Source organism: Ascaphus truei, chromosome 6 (assembly GCF_040206685.1).
Source record: "Ascaphus truei isolate aAscTru1 chromosome 6, aAscTru1.hap1, whole genome shotgun sequence".
Classification (NCBI taxonomy): Eukaryota; Metazoa; Chordata; class Amphibia; order Anura; family Ascaphidae; genus Ascaphus; species Ascaphus truei.
The window spans coordinates 125793529-125817480 of record NC_134488.1 but is presented as its reverse complement, the minus strand read 5'-3'; the positions used below and the strand labels follow the sequence as shown (position 1 = coordinate 125817480).

At 44.6% G+C, this 23952-nt stretch overlaps 2 protein-coding genes across 4 annotated transcripts in view; both read right to left on the bottom strand.

Annotated features, from left to right (window-relative positions):
- Positions 1-23952, bottom strand: part of LOC142497853 (alpha-tectorin-like) — a 299739-nt gene that overhangs the window by 254647 nt on the left and 21140 nt on the right. The gene's annotated exons all lie outside the window — the stretch shown is intronic.
- Positions 11015-23952, bottom strand: part of LOC142497849 (uncharacterized) — a 16528-nt gene continuing 3590 nt past the window's right edge. Inside the window, exons 2-7 of one of the 3 annotated variants that reach the window (XM_075606217.1) lie at positions 23473-23665; positions 17938-17976; positions 16644-16696; positions 16495-16542; positions 14001-14183; positions 11015-11237 (exon numbers count right to left, since the gene is read on the bottom strand). In XM_075606217.1, coding sequence (XP_075462332.1) covers positions 11230-11237; positions 14001-14183; positions 16495-16542; positions 16644-16696; positions 17938-17976; positions 23473-23665 — 524 coding nt within the window. In that variant the 3' untranslated portion in view covers positions 11015-11229. Of the gene's footprint in view, positions 11238-14000; positions 14184-16494; positions 16543-16643; positions 16697-17937; positions 17977-23472 lie in introns of all 3 variants that reach the window. The other 2 variants (XM_075606218.1, XM_075606219.1) reach the window with 2 other exon arrangements.

The window sequence follows — 23952 nt, the reverse complement described above, 5'->3', positions numbered from 1 at the left end:
TAGGAGTACGGGACATTGGGGATTACCGGACACTGGGTGGGAACACCAGACATTGGGCAGAAGGTGATACGGTTATAGCATAAGGTTATGATGTTGTGTAATGTGTGATATGTGAGTTAGTAAAGCCATTAGTTATTATACCCCACTGTGTAAGTTATTATTACTGATTGTCCTGCGAGGAACCACTCCCCCTCTGGTGGGAGCCATCGCAGGTGGAGGCGCTGCATCGTGTAAGTGAATACCCATCGTGTTGGGTTATACCCCAGGTTCCCCGTGACGGAAGCTCAGCCCTCCTGTGAGCCAACAGGTATTGCACCACGCACACCCTTGGTAATATTGCATGTTTCCTGCACTCACGCGGTATATACGATTGGGTGGGGTGATATGACCGTTACATTTGGAGGCGCTGCTGAGATAGACCTGGGGTGCCCTGTTCCATTTTTTTTCAAATTGTCCAAGTCCTATTTTTTTGTACACCATGGTTGTCAAGTCCGGACACGAGGTCCTCGCCTGGGCCTTGAGGATAAATAATCTTAGTCCCCGCCGTGTGGTGGCTTTAGAAGGCGTTCCCGCCAATATATCTGAAGATGAGATCTATGAGCATATGCGTAAAATCCCCGGATGGCAGCACGCTCTTCTTAAAGACTTAGAGCTAGCTTCCACGTCCCCGTGGAGATCGCGGCTTTTTGTCGTGTCATCATCGAGGGATATATGCCCGTCCGAGTCACCGTCCACGTTATTTATGCCCGGGTGTCCCCCTGAGGGTTACCCTTTAGTATACGCTGACCCCGCGCCATGGCAACTTCCTCCAAGTGAGATGCGTGCACGTGATACCGCTCCCAAGGCGCAGAATGATTTTGCAGAAAACCATCCGGGACTGGCGGGAAAACCAGAGCCCCGCCCCCGTAATGTGAGTGACTCAGTGCAGAGCCAGAGCCACTCAGTGATAGAGCACACCCCTCCTTTATTCCACCAGGGGGAATGAGCACAGTGAACAGCCATTAGACCCTTCTGTTCACCAGGAGGAGGAGGAAGGCATTGTCGTAGGCATGGAATATTTTCTTTCTGAGCAGGAAACCGAGATAGACTGTCAAGGGATACACCCTAGTGTGTATGTGGCCTGGCGCGCGCCCGGAGTAGATTCTCTTCTCTTCATATGCTCCTGCCTGCAAGAAGCCCACGCTCAGGGAGCCAACGTGGCTCAGGGACCCCTCGACTTCAGGACCGTCGAGGTGGAAGGAGAAATGGGCATACAGTGTTTTAGCCCCACGTGCGGCTGTTCTAGAGAGACATTGACATGGTGGCCCTACTGTGAATGTTGCGGTGTGCGGTTACTGAAGTCTATTGTGCCCCAGCATGCAGAAGTTTCCAGTGAAGAGGTTGCAGTTCCATCGGTGGCGATGCGCCTACCGGCGAACCACCCCAGCGATTATACAGAGGAGACAGAGGAATCACAGGGTAAGGTGTCTGTACCCCCATCTTCTTTTAGTGATTTCATCGACCAACCACTCGTGGTGATGGCCGGCCGGCGGACCACCCTAGTGGAGTCATCAAGCCAGCTATCTCAGTGACAGTGAATCCTGATATGGGCCCGTGTGCCCTACCACGGCCAGTCCGGCCTACAGAGGTACCATCGGTCCCAGGCGTGGGATCAGTACCTGTTGACGACAACAAGGGTGAGTTGACTGCCCCAGGGGTGTTGGGTGTGAGCCTCCAGGTGACCGCGGAGCGCGATAGCTCCTTAAGTCTGGACACCAGGGCGAATGGCTCCACTCGACATCGCGTCCTGGCGGAGGTGTCCCCCCTAGAAGATAGCTGTCCCGCAGTGCGAGTGGACCAGTACCCACTGCCTATCGTTCCAGAAGAAGAGAAACCCATCGCAAGCCAGCAGAGTGGTAAGGAACCCCGTTGCTCCCCACAGGCTCCGATGGAGGTGGCCGTGCAACAGGCCAGAGTTACGGTTCCTGATCTGAGTGAGAGCCCGTGCGCTCCCACCCAAATGGTCCCAGGACTGGGATCCAACGCTCCCGAGTTTAAAGACAGCAAGTGGACTGCCCTAGAAGTACAGGGGGCAGGTCCCGAGACAGCCGAGGTGGGAACTGACAGCGTCCCCGAGGACCTGTTGGCCACCGTGAATCACCGCAGTGGTAAGGTATTAACCCTTTACCCCCTGCCAGGTGAAGCAGAGACTTTGAGTAAAGAGACAGTGTCCGATTCTTGCTTCTCAAGGGAAGCTGCGCACGTACGTAGGGACAAGGTCTGTGTGGAAAAGGATCTAGTAGAAGTTGCCCCCTTTGCGCCTAAGAAGAAGCGGCCCATTCATCAAGTAGTGTACCGAGGGAAAGGTCCTGGCCGCCTGGCCTGCTGCTTCCAGGCCATGGACGACCAGGTAAAGGCCGGTTTGAAGGACAATGTGCTATTCCTTCCACCAGGGGGAGGAAGTAGCACTGAACCAGTGACTGTTACTCCAGGGTGTGCTTTCCGCGAGATTCACTCCGGGGAGGCTCACGGACGCAAAAGTGAGGTACCCCCATCTGATCAGTTAGGGGCACCCCACAAATGGTCTCAGCAAGCAGCTGATACTCAGCTGGCCTTGGGTAATAGTGGGTGTGATATGACATGTAATTTTTCATTGTGTGAAAATGTGCCATGTTTTGAGGATGTTGCAGCCGATCTGTTAAGTGTACGGGGTATGCCATGCCATTTTTCAGTGTGTAAAATTGTGCCATGTTATGTCGTTCCCCAAGCGAGGGTGTTGGGTTTTTCACCAGGGGGAGGATGTAGCCAGGTCTCCCCTGCTGAGCAGCACCCCCCTCACCTGGTGTTCGATCGCGGGCGCCGCCGAGGCCAATGGCGGCCCCGCGCAGCGATCGAACCGGTGAGAGCAGTCAGGTCCCGGCTCGGGGGTTGCTGGGGACGCATGCGGCCGGTTGCTAAGGCCGCACGCGCGTCGTAGGGCTCCCGGCGCTCCCGGAGCCGGGCGGGCAGGGCACCGCCATTGCCCCTTAGTCGCGCATGCGCAGTTAGAGCCCCAGATTCAGGGCAGAGTCGCGCGAGGGCAGGAACAGGCCAGGAGAGTCGCGCATGCGCAGAAGTAGGTAGGGAATACAGCCAGCCTTTAGAGGGTCGCGCGAGAGTAGGGATAGACAGGGAGAGGTTGCGGCGCCCATTAGGGGTTAGTGCAGGTGTAGGAAAGGCACGCATGCGGCCCCAATGTTATTACAGGCGCCCAGGGACTACAATTCCCATAGTGCTTAGTGAGGGAGGCACCAGGTGCCTCATAGGAGCCAATAGGGCTGAAGGATTGTCCTGGAGCAAGTGGATACATTTGGCGGGCTTGGAGCACGTTAGTTCAGTCAGAGTCAGGAGCCCAAGGAAGGAGGTAGGGTGCAGGAGTCAGGGACTCCCTGCACTAGGCCAGCGGCCCTAAGGTCCAAGTTAGCCCTTATCCCCCAGGTTAGTGAGTGTTGCCAGGGATAGTCTCAGAGAGGGACCCTGTCACTCATGGTAGTAGAGCTGAGGAATAGTAAGGGACAAGGGGGGCTGAGTGTTAGTCTGCAGAGCGTTGCGGCAGGCGTTTAGGTGAATTAGTGGCATGAGACAGCTGGGGGGTTCATAGCGGTAACCAGTTCGGGGAGCCATAGCCCAGGGTCCGTGTTGCGAGTGACGAGGCAACTGGGGGGGTTCATAGCGGTAACCAATCTGGGGAGCCATAGCCCAGGGCGGCGTTGCGCGTAGTACGAGGCAACTGGGGGGGGTTCATAGCGGTAGCCAATCCGGGGAGCCATGGCCCAGGGCCCGTATTATGAGTAGGGTGGGTACAAGACCTACCTATATAGGATAGGCAACCACGAATGCCCTAGGAGTTGACCCTTAAGCCACTTAAGGATGCTGTGTTATAGGGACGGCCTATAGTGCAGGGTGTGTCACGTTGCTGTATCGTTAGAGAGGGACTCAGCGGATGCTGTGGTTCCAGTGACGGAGTTCGGACCCACGTTGGGGTCCACGGAGAATATCACCTGGAAAGGATCAGACGGAGGCATCGCACGTCTGACCCTTTGAGAAGAGTGTCGCAGGCCATAGCATCGGAGTGCTCGGAAGGTATTTCCACATAAGTGCACCAACAGGCCTAACAGACAATTTAGTGACTGCGCAGTCACCCACGATCTCCGTAGGAGTACGGGACATTGGGGATTACCGGACACTGGGTGGGAACACCAGACATTGGGCAGAAGGTGATACGGTTATAGCATAAGGTTATGATGTTGTGTAATGTGTGATATGTGAGTTAGTAAAGCCATTAGTTATTATACCCCACTGTGTAAGTTATTATTACTGATTGTCCTGCGAGGAACCACTCCCCCTCTGGTGGGAGCCATCGCAGGTGGAGGCGCTGCATCGTGTAAGTGAATACCCATCGTGTTGGGTTATACCCCAGGTTCCCCGTGGCGGAAGCTCAGCCCTCCTGTGAGCCAACAGGTATTGCACCACGCACACCCTTGGTAACATTGCATGTTTCCTGCACTCACGCGGTATATACGATTGGGTGGGGTGATATGACCGTTACATATGCATGACTATGTATTATCCTGTTCAATAAAGTAGCTCCAAGGCCATCACTTTAGCCGAGTGCAGAATGACACACCAAATAAATCAGTTTTTAATGCAGCAATCCTGCTGAACATTACTTCCTGGTTTCCCCAGGGGGTTTAAATAACCATTGAATAAGACGCTACGACAGAGGACCTTTCATCCTCTTATTGGCTCTTGATACCCGCCATTTGTTTCCGCTGGAGGGACAGAAATACTGGTAAATTTACTGTTAGGTATCTTGTGATTCAGGGAGGTCTGGGATGGGTCCCTGGAGCTGAAGGTAACATGGTTCAGCTACAAAACAAACCTTCATTCAAACCCTGTTAAAAGAAACAAAGCGAGCTGCTGGTATGGCAGCTTTAAACCAGCAAACGCCTGTACACACTGTTTACTTGTGAGTATATTCATTTTTACTGATTCAATTATAATAATAATAATAACATGTTCTTGTATAGCGCTGCTAGTTTTATGTAGCGCTTTACAGAGACATTTTGCAGAAATAGTCCCTGCCCTGTGGAGCTTACAATCTATGTTTTTGATGCCTGAGGCACAGGGAGATAAAGTGACTTGGCCAAGGTCACAAGGAGCTAACAGTGAGAATTGAACCAAGCTTCCCTGCTCCAAACTGAGTGCAGGTCAGTCTTTACTCACTGAGCTACTCCTTCTCCCAATTATAAAGCAACCTGCACTATTCTGTGTTCCCTCTGTTTTCATATGTGATAATCCCCCACCTACTCATCTGGCTCTGACGGACCTCGTCACGAGAGTGTTTGAACATACACACACGAGTTGGTTACTCCAAACAGCCACACTGCTAATATCACTTACGGAACATGTGAGTGAGTTACCTATTTCTGTAATAATTTCATCTTTATATGATGCGTTATTGCACTATATGTCTCTATTTTTACATACACCTTGATTTATTTGCGCTAGTGATCTTCTGTTAATGTTAAACCAGTAAAGGTTAGACCACAAAGGGGGAATTGAATGTAAATGCAAGGTGGGGGGGGGGGGGGGGGGGCTTTGTAATGTTGAAACAGTTACAAAAACAGGAAGTCTTAGCTCTTTCAAATCTAAGAAATTCCTTTGAACATAATTCATACATTTCAGGTAGGCCGCTTTATTCTTACTCTCATAAAGCAGCAATCCTGGCTGCTCGTTAGTTTAAAACATTTTTTTTTTAACAGGGCAGCTACTCCGGGGTTCTGCTGAGTAGAGATGGGGAAAATGTTTGCCAAAATTAGAATCCGCTGAGTTCCTTTCAGCAGGACATAAATCTCAAAAGGAGAGACGAGAGATCTACTTTATTATAGTTTAAATTTATATATATATATATATATATATATATATATATATATATATATATATATATATCCCCAAATTACATAGGGAGGGGCACACCTACGGTACATGGGAGATATGCAAAGTATATTTAAATGATTTGCATCACACATTTCCTAATAGAATTTCCATACCAACTATTTTGAGTTGAAAAGTCTAAGTGCCTTGTAACTAAGGATTGGGGTATTGTTGTCAGGCGCAACAGGATTAGAGACCACCACCGTTGCTATTCTAGGCAGTAGCACCAGCAGTGGAGATAAACCAGTTGCTGAGCATTACTGACACAGCACACTTTTGAACTGCTCACACCTGTTGTCCCCACACAACTTCCTTTAAAAGCAGATCACTTCCACTTCCTCGTTGCCATTGCCAGTTCAATGTTCCTTGTGCCCAAACAGGAGCTCACCTGAGATACATGTGGGATATGCCAATAGTTGATTAGGTACAGGTGTGAGCAGTAGTGCTCAAATGTATGCTGTGCGAGTGGTGCGGCCCGGTTAGCACACACTGCTAGAGCTGCTGCCCTGAATCGCATAGGTTCTAATTCTGTTGGGCCTAACACCAAAAGAGAGAGAAGAAAGGGAAATAATAAAAGACTTGGCTCCCCCATATTTCAGAGTCTGGATAGATCTAACGCCATGTTTAGGTAAGAGGTGTAATGTGAGTCATCTTAAGATAAGGCAAGGATGTGTTAATTTAACATGCTATTAACGCTCTTCTAATGAGATGAGCATTGTATTTGCATATAAATAGCTTTGTGGGTACTCATTAAACTCAGTGAAAATAAGGTGACGTTTCCTATTAAAGCTGCAGTTCAGTCTTTTTTTATTTTTTTATTTTTATTTATTTTTTTACTTCAATAGTTCATGTGTGCAATCTCTAATTACCTAAAGAACTGTATAGCTGCAGGTCAATTCGTTCTCCATGTATTGAACGGCGAAATTTGGTGACATAATTAGTGAAGGGATCTGTTTATATTCTGCTTGTCTGTCAGTGGAAGCTCATGAATATTCATGAACACTCCTGCACTGACATGTACAAGAGGGAGGGCAGTGCTGACAAAGGGATGTGACAGGGCTTGTGACAGGACATGAAGGGGCAGTGCCTTAGCAAATGGCTGTTAAAATAGAATACAAGAAAATTGGTCTTTCAAAGTTGTTTTTTTTAAAACAGAAAATGCTAAAAGTATTTTTCTTACTACAGAACTGATTTATTAAAAAAAAAAAAACACATGCAGGATATTGACTGAACTGCAGCTTTAAGGTCACGTTGTTTCTCCTGACACTGTGGATCTGCACTATAGACTGTATAGCCCTGGTATCCCTCAGGGGATTGTCACATGCTGTGGCTTAGTCAATAGGGCGGCTGCATTTGCAATTAAGGCCTTTTCAGTGAAAGGGAGCCTGTGCTGGCAGTTTTGAATAGGGGCAGTTAAGAGAGGCTGCAGTTACATGTTGCTAGGCAACTAGTGAAGCTGTGAGAGATGACAGTTTAGACAGTTTTTAAAAAGAGTGTCAGTTGGAGCTGGGAGCTGGGTGAGTTAGGGTGTGTGTGCAGGGAGCAGTAGCCCCTAGCACTATGCCTAGTTACCCTCCAGAGGCCCCAGATAAGTCACCATTCTCCCAGTTTGTGGTTGCTTCAGGGACAGGCCCTACGTAAGGAGATCTGCCCCTTTAGCTATTTGGTTAAGTAAGGAGACACCCAGTGTCGCACAGCCTGATTGCTGGGTCTGGGCTCAGACCCCTCAGTTACATAGAGACTATCTTCTCGGAGGCCACGCCATGCAGTGACTGCGGCCGGCCGGTTGCAGACGGATCCCCGTCAAAGTACAGACGGTGCGGAGCTGTGGTGATATTATCCACGCTGGAATTCACCCCACGCATATGAGGACATCACGTCGGATCAGGCGGATCCAATTCTGTTGTATAGCGGTACCCGCGGACTGGAGCCCCGGGCAGGTATCTATAAATAGTGGTAAGAAAGTTAGGGTGCTCAAACCCAGAATAATTCCATCCAGTTCAATAAACAATAAATCCTTTAACCCTGGAGATACCAGTGAGAGTGGGTAGGCAAATATAGACTTGTAAGTATCAATGACAGCAGTCAAAACTTAACTATAAATAGTGCACCAACACGTCCAGGGATAGCGCTATCTCCAACACACGTGGGTGGGTTTGGACATAAGGTACTCTGGGGAATACATATGTTGATGGGTGCACCCGGTGCACGTCCATGTGTGTGTATATGCATTATTCTGTGTGGTACAGGTACCGAAGTTATTATCAGTAGTTACAATAGTAAACAGTTATTAGCATACACTGTGTGCATGTTTTATTATTGAGGTTCCTGTAAGAGGACCATCCCACTAAGGTGGGAACCCTTACAGGTGGAGGCGCTGTGTTCGATGACGGATCAGGTAACCCCAGGCTCCCAGTGGCGGAGGTGCAGGCCTTCTGTGAGCCTATCAGGTAATACACCACACCAGGTAACACAAGTGTAGATTTCCCCACATTGTCCCCATCTGCGATAGGGGTGGGGGGGGGGGAAAGGTGTTACAACTGTAAAAGTCGGTTTACATGTTTTATTCACATTGGCTTTCCTAGAGCAGATATCTAATCAAAGATAAAAATTAATTGGAAGACAGTTAATCAAGTTCAAAAGAATGCCTTGAAATACCTAGTAATTTAAATTGTATTCAGTATGTAATTTTTTTACTTATTTTCTTTTCATTTCTCTCCTTCTCATGACAACATTCTCTCTTTATTTTATGTGTTTAACCCCAATAATAAAATACTACAGTTTTTCTATTTAATTGAAAATAAATATAAAAAAAACTAAAAAAAAAGTAAGAAAAAAAACCTGATAAAGTATGTTATTGTATTAAAAGAACATTCTCCCCTCCTCCTCTTTCCGGGTATACAACACAAAATATTTAACCTATTGAACATGTGGGGATTTTAAAAGAAAAATGACATACTGTATCATATGTGTAATACCCAGGATCAGCTGGGTTCCAGGAAAATTTCCAGAGCCAACACGATGTTTAGGGGCAACCAGTGTCATGGTAACAGCAATAAAATTCGACAACTTTTTAGAAAGATCGGTTTAAAGAGCTAGAAGAAAAGTTGAGTGAGAGTAGAAGGAAAGAGAGAAAGGCAAATAAATATATCTAAGAAAGGAAAAGTGATAGATAATTAGATAGATGCGCTATGAATAAACCACACACATTTAAAGTTATGGTGAATAAAAAAGGCGACAAAAAACCTTTGCTGTATAGCATACTGTATACCCAATAAAGAATATCACTTGTGAGAACATTCACATGTTTTAGACAGGTCTGCAACCCTGCCTTTCACCATTATAACCTGGTGTGCTTTCACTGCAGCAAGGGATTCTGGGAAATTACATGCAAATGAGCACACAATGTGTCACCTTTTGCATGGAATCCATTTTTACATGGAACCCTTAAAAGCAAATGCTCTGCTGTTCACACAGCTTTTATGCACAGAATGGGATTAGATGCAAAGCCAGTGAAACCACTCACAGAGGGTAGTTGGTGTGGATAGAGCACAGCTTCCAGACTCCCTGCAATGTGAAGCAGGGAAGACAAAACCAGGCCACTCCGCAGTAGTTTCAAATTTGTATTAGCCAACTAACACATACAGGGAAAAAGGGGACAAATAGAACGCACCTACGCGTTTCGTACAGAGGTACGAAACGCGTAGGTGCGTTCTATTTGTCCCCTTTTTCCCTGTATGTGTTAGTTGGCTAATACAAATTTGAAACTACTGCGGAGTGGCCTGGTTTTGTCTTCCCTGCTTCACATTGCAGGGAGTCTGGAAGCTGTGCTCTATCCACACCAACTACCCTCTTGAATTTTCCTATGGATGGACTGCACGCTACTGATCCTGAGAGTGCCCCCTGAAGGAGCAGGTAAAGTGCCAATGTGCCTTATTCAAATCCTGCTGTCATGGACATAGTTCCTCTTTATTATGCTGTCAGGGTGATTATTGTGTACATCCCGGTGGTTGTCTCAACTGACTCCACTTGTCACTTCCCCTACAGTCATCACGCAGATTTATTGCATTATTGAGGGGTACTCCATCATCGCCGGACTTCCTAATTAAGGATCTCATTAACAATATGCTTAAGGATGCTACCTGCTCAATTTTGAGCACCACATATACCACATTCCTCCGAAACCACTCACAGACACTGGTTGACCTTTATCAGTGTGAGGTTGGATGTACTGGCTTTTGTGTGCCCATTTGCATGTCATTTCCCAGAATCCCTTGCTGCAGTGGAAGCACTGTATGCTAGGTGATAATGGTGAAAGGCACGGTTGCAGACCGTCTATGACACGTGAATGTGATTACGTGATATTCTTTATTGAACACCTACACAGACACATACATTAATATAATTAACAGATAGAGTAGGGAAAAGGCAAAGAGAAAGGTAGAGTAGCAGGGCAGCCCACAATCAGTTAACTTCTGCCTAGAGGAGGCAGGAGCACTAATAAGTAATCTGGGCTGGGACCGTTAAAAAACGGGCAAGATGCAGCCCAGTGTGCTGCTGTTCTTGACTGCAGTGCAGAGGGATACCAGGTCTGAGCTCTGTTCCCCTACTGAACTTTAATTAAAGTCTGTTGCCTTTTTATACTTTATACTTTTAACTGCTGATCTTTGGCTGAGGAAAAGCCATGTTTTTCTTTGTTGCTGAACTGTGGCTAAATAAAAGCCTTTGTTTATTTCTCCAAACACAAGACTCCTGTCAATACCTCTGCTGGCCTCTCTTACAGCTGGTGTGAGACTGAAGATGCTAAGGGTGGCCCTTGAATTTCGAAGGGGTCCTGGAGACTACCATGGAACAGTACACCTAAGGTGGTCCCCCTACCAAGGGAGGTAACATCGGACCCTGATCTCATCTTCAGATCAAACAGTTGGAAACAATATAGGAATCAAATTGTTTACTTACTGTAGTTTTCATTTTCCTCACCTTGCACTTCCATATTTGTAGTACAGGTAGCACGTCTTACACATTTATTTTTTTATTTCTACTAATAAATGTCACAAGATTGTTTTAATGTTTCACCACAAATATTTTATTGACAGTGAATATGCGTAGAATCCCATAAAGTATATACACAGCACTGGAAGGACATTTCTTGAGTAGTGTACAGTAAAAGCATTTTCCATAAGACGTTCCTTGCATGGATTACCCCGCAGCATTCTGGGATATTTTGCATGTAAATCACGGTTTGAGCTTCAGGAAAGCCAGACTTCTTCACAATCACTTTTCTAAAGGGCGAAGAGAACAGAAGTCAGTCATGGACAGAAAATAAATCAGGAATAAAGAATATTTATTCTGACTTGTTATACATGTGTCTCTATGATGATTTCATTATTAAGGCTTTCAATTGAAGGTATTGTGAAAACATAACAAAGTAACAAGTCAAAGATTATTCTTCCTGCCTGTCCAAGAAATAGCAACATCTTGTTGTAAAACAGTAAACATTCTATACTTTTCAATGCTCATTTCCACAGCATTTATTTTGTCTTTATTCATTTATTTATAAAATATTTTACCAGGAAGTAATACATTGAGAGTTACCTCTCGTATTCAAGTATGTCCTGGGCACAGAGTAAAACAAATAATACATGGTTACAAGTACATCCTCTTTAATCCTCTCTCTCTCCTCTAGTCTTTCTTCTATCCATTCCCTGCCGTCTCTTTAAAGTTTTTACTTTCCAATTTACTGTGTAATGATATTGAGTTAAGCTGGGTACCACTACTTTTCACTTAAAGCAAAGCTAAATTGTAACTAGTTATATAGACAAATGAGATCTATTTTTAAATGGGCTGGATTGTACTGAGAACTGTCACTCACGCACTTTTAGTAATGATATAATCTTCACTTTGATTTTACAGTAGATATGGTACTGTCAGGGGCGTAACTATAACCCGGGCAATGCCCTGGGGCCTATACTATTGGGGGGCTGCTCTCCCCCCTGTTCATGGCACATTGCGAGGTCTGAGATGCAGGAAGGAAGCACAGATGGAAATCCCTACCTCTGCCGGTGGGTGGGGCCTGGGATAGGGGGCGGGGCCCTGAGATGCAGTAGGAAGGACAGAGGGGAAGCTCCTTCCTCTGCAGAGCCTCCATAGGTGGGTGGGGCCTAGGTCAGGGGGCGGGGCCTCAAGTAGTGCAACGTGGGACTGGAGCTGCAGCCTGAGAGACAGGCTGGGATAGGTGAGGGGGAGGGGAGGTGAGGGGGAGGGGAGGTGAGGGGGAGGGGAGGTGAGGGGGAGGGGAGGTGAGGGGGAGGGGAGGTGAGGGGGAGGGGAGGGGAGGTGAGGGGGAGGGGAGGGGAGGGGAGGGGAGGGGAGGGGGAGGGGAGGGGAGGGGAGGGGGAGGGGAGGGGAGGGGGAGGGGAGGGGAGGGGGAGGGGAGGGGGAGGGGAGGGGAGGGGGGGGGAGGGGAGGGGAGGGGAGGGGGAGGGGAGGGGAGGGGAGGGGAGGGGGTAAATCACAGGGGTAAAAACAGACATGAAAAGGAGAGGATACAGTAAGGGACACAAAGAGAAAATGAAGTACAAGAGAGAAATACATAAGAGGGAAAAGAAAGACACGAGGAGAGAGAGCAGAAAGAGAGGAAAGAGAGAGGAAAAAGAGCATAGGGAGAGAGAGAACAAAGGGAGAGAAAAAAGAGCATAGGTAGAGAGAGAGCAGAGAGAGAGAGAGAGAGCGAGTAAAGAGACAGAGTGAGCAAAGGGAGAGAGCAGAGAGAGAGAAAAAAGAGCATAGGGAGAGAGAGCAAATGGAGAAAGAGAGCAGAGAGAGAGAGAGTAAAGAGAGAGAGAGCAAAGGGAGAGAGCAGAGAGAGAAAAAAGCAGAGGGAGAGAACAAAGGGAGAGAACAAAGGGAGAGAGCAAAGGGAGAGAGCAAAGGGAGAGCGAGCAAAAAAAAGAGAGAGAGAGAGAGAGAGAGAACGAGCAAAGGAAGAGAGCAGAGAGAGAGCGAGCAAAGAGAGAGAGAGAGAGAGACATAAGGGGACCTTGAAAAATGTTTTGCCTGTGGGCCGCACATGGGATACTGGGTACTGTACAAATCTTTGGTCAGTTACATAGTTACATAGTAGTTGTTGAACAAAATCAAGTACAGTGCCTGTTTTTTTCCAACAAATGCTTCTCTCTTCTCACAGAAAAGTTTAGTCTCTGTGCTTATTCACTCCCTCAGAGGGGAGCGTCACTGTTAATAATTTGCATACACTTTCTGTAATTAGTAGAGATGCGAAGCCTTCGTGTGAGCAAATCATTTCAGGGAGTGGGGGGAAGAGATCTCAGCATTAGCACCACTGAATACATTGAAATGCTGTGTGAATCACTTGCGCATTGTGGCTGAGATGTGATTCATTGGCAGAACAGCAAATTTATGGTTGAAATGTGTGATTTCTTAGAAAACTTTAGCCTGTAAAAGTTCTGCAAACCGGATTGCCAGGGATTACATTTGGCCACAAAAGCACAAAAAAAGATTTGCACATCTCTGCTGATTAGTCCTTAGATGAAACGTGTGCTCTGTCACTGGGGATGCAGGCTCATATTTACAAAACAATGCAATATACCTCCCAGGGCAGGAAGACACATACTGCCCATTCAAGTCAATGGTTCGTAGGAGTCTTCCAGTGCAGGAAGGTTTCTGATGGTGTAGCACTGCTTAGTAAATATGGCCATTTGCTTTTGTATATTACTTAATTTGGGGGGGGGGGGGGGAAATGTAGGACATTTTCTATGTTGGATGCACCTCCCTTAATGGAAGACAAAGTGCTTTTGTTTGCATATACAGTACAGCCCTCTCTGCATACATTTATTTATAAAATGTTCACACATCTTCACACCTTTCTTCAGAGGGGCATCATGAATCACACTTAGGACAGGCACTCCGCTTTAAACTTACAGAGTCCTTCATCATAGGATCAAAGTGTACTAATGGTAGAGATGTTCTTAACGCTTTCATTGCCAGAAGTCCCAGCAATGCATTGATATTTGAGGGGAGTCACTTACCATTTGGGGGGATGTAAGGGCATTCACTGCTTGGAATACAGGTACCATTATATATGACATATCCTTTTTGTGTACATGCACAACCGTCGCTGCATACAGTCGCACACATCATATCCTTAACGGGACAGTATGACCCACAGCCCGAGCAGCTTGACCATTCAGCTCCTGGAGGGCAGGAGGGACCTGTGGGAAGGAGAGAGATCTGAAAGCAGTATGTTCCTATTGTCTCTCTAATGTGATGGTTAAACAGAGTCCTTCATCATAGCATCAAAGTGTACTAATGGTAGAGACATGGTTAAACCTGGCGCTGTCAGAAGTGCTAGTAATGCATTGGTCTGGAATGTGTTGTTGGCCCCTCTGGAAGCAAAAGGTTTACGAGTGGTGCCCCTTTCAAACTAAATGTGACACCTGTAAGGATTTGTAAGTAATTTTTCAAATTAGTTTTGACAAATAAATGTATGTGTATGTATATATATATATATATATATATATATATGTAGAGGTATCAGTACCGTGTTAGCCGAGCTTCAATAATCAAAAAAATAAATAGATGATACCGTTCTGTGGCTAACGAAATGCTTTTATTTGTGCGAGCTTTCGAGATACACTGATCTCTTCTTCCGGCGATGTTACAATCATGTTGCTTCATTCATTGTAACATCGCCGGAAGAAGAGATCAGTGTATCTCGAAAGCTCGCACAAATAAAAGCATTTCGTTAGCCACAGAACGGTATCATCTATTTATCTTTTTATTTTTTTGATTATATATATATATATATATATATATATATATGTTTGTATATATAAATATATATATATATACTGTATATTGTATATATATTGTGTATATGTGCAGCGTATATATGTATATTTGAGGGCATATGTGTGTACAGATGCACATAATCACTATTCTGTGATAACATTCTTTATATAGATCAACATAAATAAAATAGTTAAAGTGGTTTTTTTTATAGATAGATATTTTTTTCACATTCACTGTCTTGTCCCACTCACTCCCCCTCAAGTCTCCTTAATGTCTAGGCTGCCTTTGCATTTCAATAGAGAATAGCCCTCTACAGGATATCTCTACTCTGTGGCCCGTTCTATAGTGCGGACGCGCGCTACGCTGTACGCGTGCGCCGCATTTATAGTTGGCTGACGTCAATCATCCTTTCTATAATGGCGCCGCGCACGCGCACGGCAAGGAGAGTGGAACCGGCCGACAGGGGGAAAGAAGGAAAAAAGAAAGAAATCGCGCCGCTACCGCCGCTGAAAATTTAAGTATATGAGTGTGTGTGTGTGTGTGTGTGTGTGTGTGTGTGTGTGTGTGTGTGTGTGTGTGTGTGTGTGTGTGTGTGTGTGTGTGTGTGTGTGTGTGTGTGTACAAAATATTAAAAAAAAGTATTTCAGGTTTTATTTATTTATTTTAAAACACACACACATATACATACACATACACATACATACACACACAGAGTCGCGCACAGTATATACACAAAACGTGTGCAGTACACGCACGCGCCTTCGCACAGGCATGCGCGCGCGCGCGCGCACGGCCGCACACACTATATAACAGCCCTTGCATTTCTCACCAGGCTACCAGTTTCTACCTTATCTTATTTGACATTTCCTATCTACATTTATGGTAACCCGATAGCCCTCTTACAAACACTGTCTATAATATTGTGTTTCTGTATTTCTGCCAAACCTGATGAAGGACCCTGAGAGGTTGGAAAGCTTGCAACATTTCAATTACCCAGTTTTACTCATTTAAATAGCACAGGGTTATATTTATATGGCTGTTAATGCTAATTATTTTCTAAAGAGGTGTTCCCACTAACATCACATATCTATTAAAGGCTGCTCAGGTTAACGCACGGAGTGAACATCCGGTTTTAACGTCTTACCCAAAGGTGGCACCCTGATTTATGTGGTTTGGATGAGATTAGAGAGATGTAAAGAATGAATTGTATCTACTGTAACTCCTCCACACCCCTTTATACAACATGAATGAATGAATGTCTTTATTTATATAGCGAAGAAGTGCTCAGAAATAAAGGTAACATTTAGGAAAGGGAGTCCCTGCTCCGAAGAGCTTACAATTTAATAGGTTGGTAGGAAAAACGTACAGAGACAGTAGGAGGGCGTTCTGGTAAGTGCATCTGCAAGGGGCCAAGGTTAATGTGTGAGGTGTTAATTATCAGCCATGGAGCTACTCATATGCTTCATGTGGAGAGATACCTGTGCACAAAAGTAAATGCATCTGAAATACCTGGTAAATATGCTCAAAGAGATAAGAAAAGTACAATATATTCAAATGAGTTAAATTAACATATTTCCCAGATATCTCAGGTGTGTTCCTTTTTGTTCACAGGCATCTCTCAACGTGTGTTTGGGGAGGTTCATTATATGTCACTTAATACTCTACTAAAATAATGCTGTTACTGTATGTTAGGGCTTTTTCTAAATATAAACTAATTTCTCTCGTTCTTACCTGGTTTTAATGGAGCAGGTGTGGTACTCTGACCCTGGCATAGAACGGCTGTGGGGGAAACAGAGTCCTGTTAGTAATGAGGTGAGAGCAAAGTCTGTTCTGAGAATTTAAAGACATAACATACAGCTCTGATAATATCATTTTCTTACCTGAAATTAGGAGCAACCAAACGAAGCTCAATAAACCCATTCCTGGCTCGTATCTGAATACAAAAAAACATGGCAAAGTCCAACAGTGAGAGAGAAATAAACTGAGTAACAATGATCAATGGAGAAGTCACAAAAGAGGAAAGAAGAGGGAGAGATATAATAATTGATTGGAATGGTAATTATGGGCAGTATGTAAGTCAAGATTTTTTTTTTATTGAAAAATGTACATGTAGCCCCCTGTAAACAGCACGGGCTATACCTATCTTCCTCCTACTGTGGTAAGTCCTGTTAGAGGTAGGCACCGGTAGTAATCATGGTTTTTCCCCCCTTCAAGCCCTGCCCTGAGTGATAGACGCAGGCCCCTGACTCTGCTGCGGGCGTGAGACAGGGGGGAGGTCCTGCTGACATCATGAGGGGTGGGGCTAAGCCTATTTAGCAGCCCATTCCTGTAAGTGACAGGTCTGTCTATTCTGGAGTCTACGAGAGGGTGGACTCTGGAGTCTGTCCTGGGAGTGAGAGGAATATACCTAGCTCCGTCCTGGGAGCAAGCAAGAGAGAGAACTCTGGCCTATGACAATTGACGAACCAGCCGAGTTCAGGTGGACCAATGCCCCTCACACTGATGAGGGGGTGATGGGGAGGATCTACCCCCGCCCATAGGGGACCCTCTGAGGCGGGCACTGGGATATTGAGACTGTTGGTGTGCACCCTAGGAGGGAAGGAGAGGAGTAAGCCCTGTACAGAGTGGAGGGTCGTGATAACTGCAGATATTGCTGTTGTTGTTGTAGCTGCTTGTGGCTACTTCTGCCGGGCGCTGCTCGGACCAATAAAGAGAGACATTACCTTTTTACTAAAGACTATTGTGTGATACTCTGGAGCATCCACCCTGGGACCAGGGGTCACTTCTCTATACGGGTCCTACCCCATACTCTGGGAAGGTATAGAGGATGGAGGCGCTGCACCACCACTAAGAGAATGGAGGCTAATACCCCGGAAGTCTGGTCCTGTCTCCCCCACAACATCGCAGGAAGCTCAGGCCCTCCTGTCCCACGCAGGTATGCACCACCCAGTACATGTAATTCGCCCTCACACACCCTAGAGATGTCAGATGAGTCTAGGGGGGGGGGGGGGGGATAAGGGTTACATACAGTATGCTGTATTTGATTACTTTTTAAATACCAGCATTCCACAGAGGCACAGCAAGAGGAGAGAGAGAGAGAGAGAGAGAGAGAGAGAGAGAGAGAAAAAAGAGAACGAGAGAGAAAGAAAAGAGAGATATGAAAGCAGTGCTCACCTGTCAGGATCCAGTCTCTGAGAAGTTCTGCAATCTCTGCTGATGAGAATGTACTGCATTTATAAGACATAGCCCCACTCCTGTTTCCTCCCACTGTGCTTTCATCTGCATCATCATCTACTTGGTTTTTGCATAAAAAGAATGTAACCCCCATTCCTGTTCCCCATATCTGTGTCACCATCTCTGTTTTGCAATTCATTTGTTTTATTGTTTGATTTAAATATAAAATGTCTCTGTACAAATTGCACAAGACATAATTATTTAAAGCCAATTACTCATAGACGGGAACATTTTACAGCAAGATAAACACCCTACAGTATAGATAAGGTGTTATCGAACCGTGACCAAGTCCCCGTCGGTGTTTTGCCGCATAGGGACCCTCTGCCGCAGCCGCATCGCCGCTGGACCCTGCGCGGCCGGACACTTCTACTATAAGGTAACTTTTAGACTTTAGGGGTTTTAATGGTTAGGGGGTTAACTTAAGGGGTTTTATGAGAAGGGGTTAAGTTTTTTAAGGTTGGCGGTGGCGTTAGTATTAGCGGTAAAGATTGGGGGGTTTTAGAGTAAGGGCTAAGGTTAGGGACTCACCTTAGCGGCAAAGTGACTGGCGGAAATTTGGTCACAGCTACACACGCGGGAGCACATGTCCTAGACCACTTCCCCCCACTTTTTATGGGTGTTCGATTGTATGTGTGGTCACAAGCATATTTGTATCGATGTGGTTGTGTGTGTATCTCTATCTATCTCTATCGATGAATATCGCCATGAATCCAGTGATCAAGGGTCCCTGAGTATCACACACACACACACACACACACACACACACACACACACACACACACACACACGTCTGCAACCCTGCCTTTCACCTAGCATACAGTGCTTCCACTGCAGCAAGGGATTTTGGGAAATGACATGCAAATGAGCACACTGTCACCTTTTGCCTGAAATTCATTTTTTACATGGAACCCTTATAAGCTAAGGCTCGCTGTTAACACACCTTTTAAGCACAGCATAGGAATCAGATGCAAAGCCAGAGAAACCACTCACACACTGACAGACATGTTTCGACCTCCAATGGGTCTTATCAGTGTGAGGTTGGTATATATTTATATAACGTTGGTGCACAGCACCACTATTACCTGATTTCTATACTGAAATAGATGAAGGTGTGTGTGTGATTTAATATGAATTGCATTTATTCAATTTTTTTTATTAAATCATATGAGCAGAAGTAGAGGGTATTTAATCTAATCTCTCAGATAGCTGGGGCCCTGGTTATGTAGACCTGTGTATGTCCACAAGCCAATCTTGGAATAAATTCGCCATTTTACAGACAGCCAGTGCAGAGAACGGAGAACAGGTGTCTTGTGGCAAGAACGGGTCTGGTTAGTTAACAACCTGGTGGACACAGCCTTCTGCACCAGCTGCAGAATATACAAATACATTGAAAACCGTGATGCACCAAGTGGCAGAGAGGGCCCTATATACATAGCGACACCGTAATGATATTTATTGCATTACATCACTTAAATATAAGTAAATATGGTTATTATTTCATAACTAATGATATTATAATTATGATTTATAAATTACCCCCCCATTTCCTTTGTGATTTTATCATAAAAATCCACCCAGGTTATAATTATGATCTGGAAATGAAATATCAAAAGCATAACATGATAAAAAGAGGATTGATGTGGCATTCAGGAGTAGAGAGGTTATTCGTGACTTGGTGACTTTCATCTCTATGGTACCTATTCCATATTCTGTTTCTGGCACCTCTTATGGAAGTGTCACAACAGGGCACTCAGGCAGACCTGCACGGAACAGACAAGATGGCCGCCACTTCAGTCTTATTGTAATACACCCTGCGAGTGCTGAGGAGCTACGAGTTATGATGCAATACTGTATGCTATAAAGCTGCTTCCCAAAGCTGCAGAACAACTCAGCCCAAATAACATAAATGGAACTAAAATCTACTCCAGCATGGGGAAGAAGTGTCTTTAGAGCCTATTCAAAAAGGATCTAACTATCTCGAATACAGTTTAATATTAATTATTTAATTAGGTTCATATTTTTTATGTACTGTATGTCAACAGCAGGCCTCACTTACTTGATTGTTTCTCAAAACATCCTTACAGAAAATTATAAGAAAATGATGCTGGGCAGAAATGTGCAGTATTTCTATCTTTCCGGGGTTTGTGTGTTTATCTCTGATACTCTACTACATCTGCAGTATGTATTACAAACATTTACTAATCAACATTATTTGTTCCCTTTTCAGCACAACCCTGAGTGGGGCTCTCCCGTCTTCCTCTTCCCTGTTTATTAGTTGGCTTCGGTCCAAGTTTCCCCATGACTTGCTAATGATATAAACAATTTAATTTCGTAACAAATCAAATTAAGATGTTTTTACTTTGACTGTACTAATAAAACTTTTGTATTATATATTTAAATGCTGTGTTGCGTCAATAGTTGCACCTACAGATTGTGCAACCCACTAATGTTATTTTGTAATTAAATTTGGCAATTGGTACAGTATTTTTCTGGGGTTTGTCTGTCTGTCTGTCCTCAGGTAAAGACAGTAGGGGAACCCCTGCTACAGCCTTAGTGAGATGATACTATGAACGGTGCTTAGGGTATAAACTGTAGTGGATATAGGAGAGAAAGGACCCAATGTAGCACTCGGGTTCACACTCTGGGGATTAGTGATTGAATTAAAAACATAATCTTTATTAAACAACATATATAAAATATTAGTCCAACGACGTACTGAAGGTGAGTTGATCCTAAATATAGGAAGCCATATTGGCTCTGGATCAAAATAATTAATATGTGCCAGACGGTTTTAATAAACCACTGGTACTGTTGCAACACAGTGATCCTAATGCGAACCTGTGTAATAGGTGATTAGAACAGGTGTGTCCGGGTAAGTACTGGGATTGCAGGTCACAGTGTTAGCATCGATACTAACCTTTTGCCTTGAAAAAGTCCCTCGGCTCTCTGTATACACATGCACGCGCAGATCAGGACTGCCTCCGCATGTATCTTTGTCACCGCGAGTCAATGCGATAGTCTGCGAGTGCAGTTTTACACAGGCTATAAGTGCCCCGACGGTCACTGTTAGCCTCTTTAAGGTGGTTTTAGGGATAGTGTTCCGGAATTAAAGCATTGAGCAACCTCACCTGCAGTACACCATAGCTGCTCTGACGCGTTGGTGTGCTGCTGTACATCTGTGAGGTTCCCTTCAGCTTCTACCATCACGCAGCTCTCTGTTTATTTATTTATTAAAGAGATACCAACCTGCCCCAACTACCAGTGTCTCCCACACTGGGATACTGACCTACTGCTACTACCTTAGTCAGGACATTATTCTCTGACTATAGCCACGCTGGTCAACATAAGTTTACACACCCCAAAAGCACAGCATCCAGAGGGTTACCTTAGGTCGTGTCACTGATAGGGGCACATATATTATCATAGAGAAGCGCAGCTGATAAGCAATACCAACACTGACATACATAGTATATTTGTTTATATGTTAATCAGTTGGGTCACATCTAATACAGATTTATTATAACACTGTGACCTGCAATCCCAGTACTTACCCGGACACACCTGTTCTAATCACCTATTACACAGGTTCGCATTAGGATCACTGTGTTGCAACAGTACCAGTGGTTTATTAAAACCATCTGGCACATATTAATTATTTTGATCCACAGCCAATATGGCTTCCTATATTTAGGATCAACTCACCTTCAGTACGTCGTTGGACTAATATTTTATATATGTTGTTTAATAAAGATTATGTTTTTAATTCAATCACTAATCCCCAGAGTGTGAACCCGAGTGCTACATTGGGTCCTTTCTCTCCTATATCCACTGTCCTCAGGTAAAGCAGGTAAATAGGTTTGTAATGTAAACAAACAGGGCACAAGTTACCGATGTTTCGGTCCCCAAACTGGACCTTACTCAAGGTGGTGCAGTGAGGGAATGTTTATGTGACACATTTATATCCCTAAAGCCAGGTGCAGCTAATTCCTGAAACCAAAAAAAAAATTAGATCAGGCAAGCAGGCAAAACCATTGCGCATGCGCAATGCATATTAGACTGATGCATCTCTGCTGCACATGCACGGCTAGTGTTAGCCGTTGCTAGGCACCCAAATAGACATGGCGGCCACTTTGGAATCTCGTGCATGGGCATCTAAACAAACCAGAGATGGTGTTAGTATGCACGTGGTCTCGGAGGATCCTAAATGAAGTGAGAAAGTACTAAATAAATTAAATTGCTTATGGGACATGCACCTACCTGTATATACTTACCATTGGAGTGCCGGCTGCCACATTTATTCTATGATTCTCATATGAGTTTGTGCACCCAGGACAACAAGAATCTTGGCCTCGTTGGCACACAGAGCCTCAGAACTAAGGAACTATACCATTACAAACTATTAAACTTTATGTTGTGCAAATGGATGAATTTGACGATGTAGCTGGGATTTTAACTAACATCTCTGATTCTATTTGTTATAGTGATGCTGAGATTTCCAAAATCAGATATATGGAGGGAATAGATGCTGTATTTGGCCCTGATAAACCAGCAGACATCTACAATGATTTAATTAAATTAAAGTAAAAAAGAAGTGGATTTCTAATAACATGGGGTAACCTTTCTTACTACCATAGGGAGAAACTTTTGCCGAGAGGCTTTAGAACAAAAAACCAGCCCACTATTGGTAGGAGTGACACTGAATTTCGCAAAAAGTGGAAAGGCATTTTAAATTAATGTTCTTTTGATTTGACTGAGTTATCGAACAATCCAGTTTGGAGCTTATTAAAATTAGAAAATAAATTGAGACCATTAATACCAAAAACGGTGACATCTTGTCAGCTGACACCACCACGGATTGGTTGGATAAAATCCAAACAACAATTGACTTATATCGTGATAACATTATCAAATATAAAAAGGAATAACTTAAACTAGTGACGACTGACTATAAAGAACGGCGGTATATAGATGGCTAATAGGTCTTGGAGACTCTACACAAACCAGAAAAAAGGGGGGGAAGGAAGCGCAAAACACCTTTATAGATATGGATCTCCTGATAAAGTATCCTTAAATTCCACAATAATAAATGAACCCAAAAACCACAATGATAAATGAACCTAAAAACACCAATAAAATCAATAAAAGTCCAATGTATAAGTCCTGCTGCCAAAGTCCAAATCAGAGGATTTTACAAATCCCCTCACAAAGTTTAACAAAAGAAATGTGGACGTTCCGGTGCAAAGGGCTGTAACAAAGAAATCTGTGGAAATTGGTGGAAGAGACAAAAGTAACTAAACGTAGCATACACTCAAATAAGGTGTGGGTAGAGAAAAAGAACCTCTATAATGAGAGCACTCCCAAAGGCTGGGAGAATTTGAACACCAGATATCCATCTGGTGTTCAAATTCTCCCAGCCATTGTGAGTGCTCTCATTATAGAGGTCCTTTTTCTCCTTGTTCGTTTGATTAGCATTACCTCTGATTGTAGCACGTGTAGTCAAGCTGTAGCGAGGGTATTTTTTCCTCTCCCCTATCCCCCGATTTCCCCTTGTTCATATACAGTAAGGTGTGGGTAGATACAGAAAAGAAATTCTTAGTCAATAAAATAATGGTCTCAGGGATTCTTGATGTGTAGTCTTCAGCTGTCTTCAAGTGGTGGAGCACTGCATCTTATTGAAGGAATACAGAGAACAACATAGCATAATACCGTTTTTAATAAACACTTTAAAAAGAAATTGCGATTGCAAACTCACAAACTGGTCTTGATTTTTGTGCAGTTGAATATTTAGATTTCCAGCATGGCATTAAAGGAATCATCCGTCCAGGCACTGTATCTTCTGTATCTGCAGCTCACTCTGTCAGGGCTAGTAGGATCCTCCCTCAGGGGCCGTCCGCTCCCCTCAATATAGGTTTCCCTTCTTCTGTGTGTGGGCTGCTGCAATCCAGGCTCTCACCC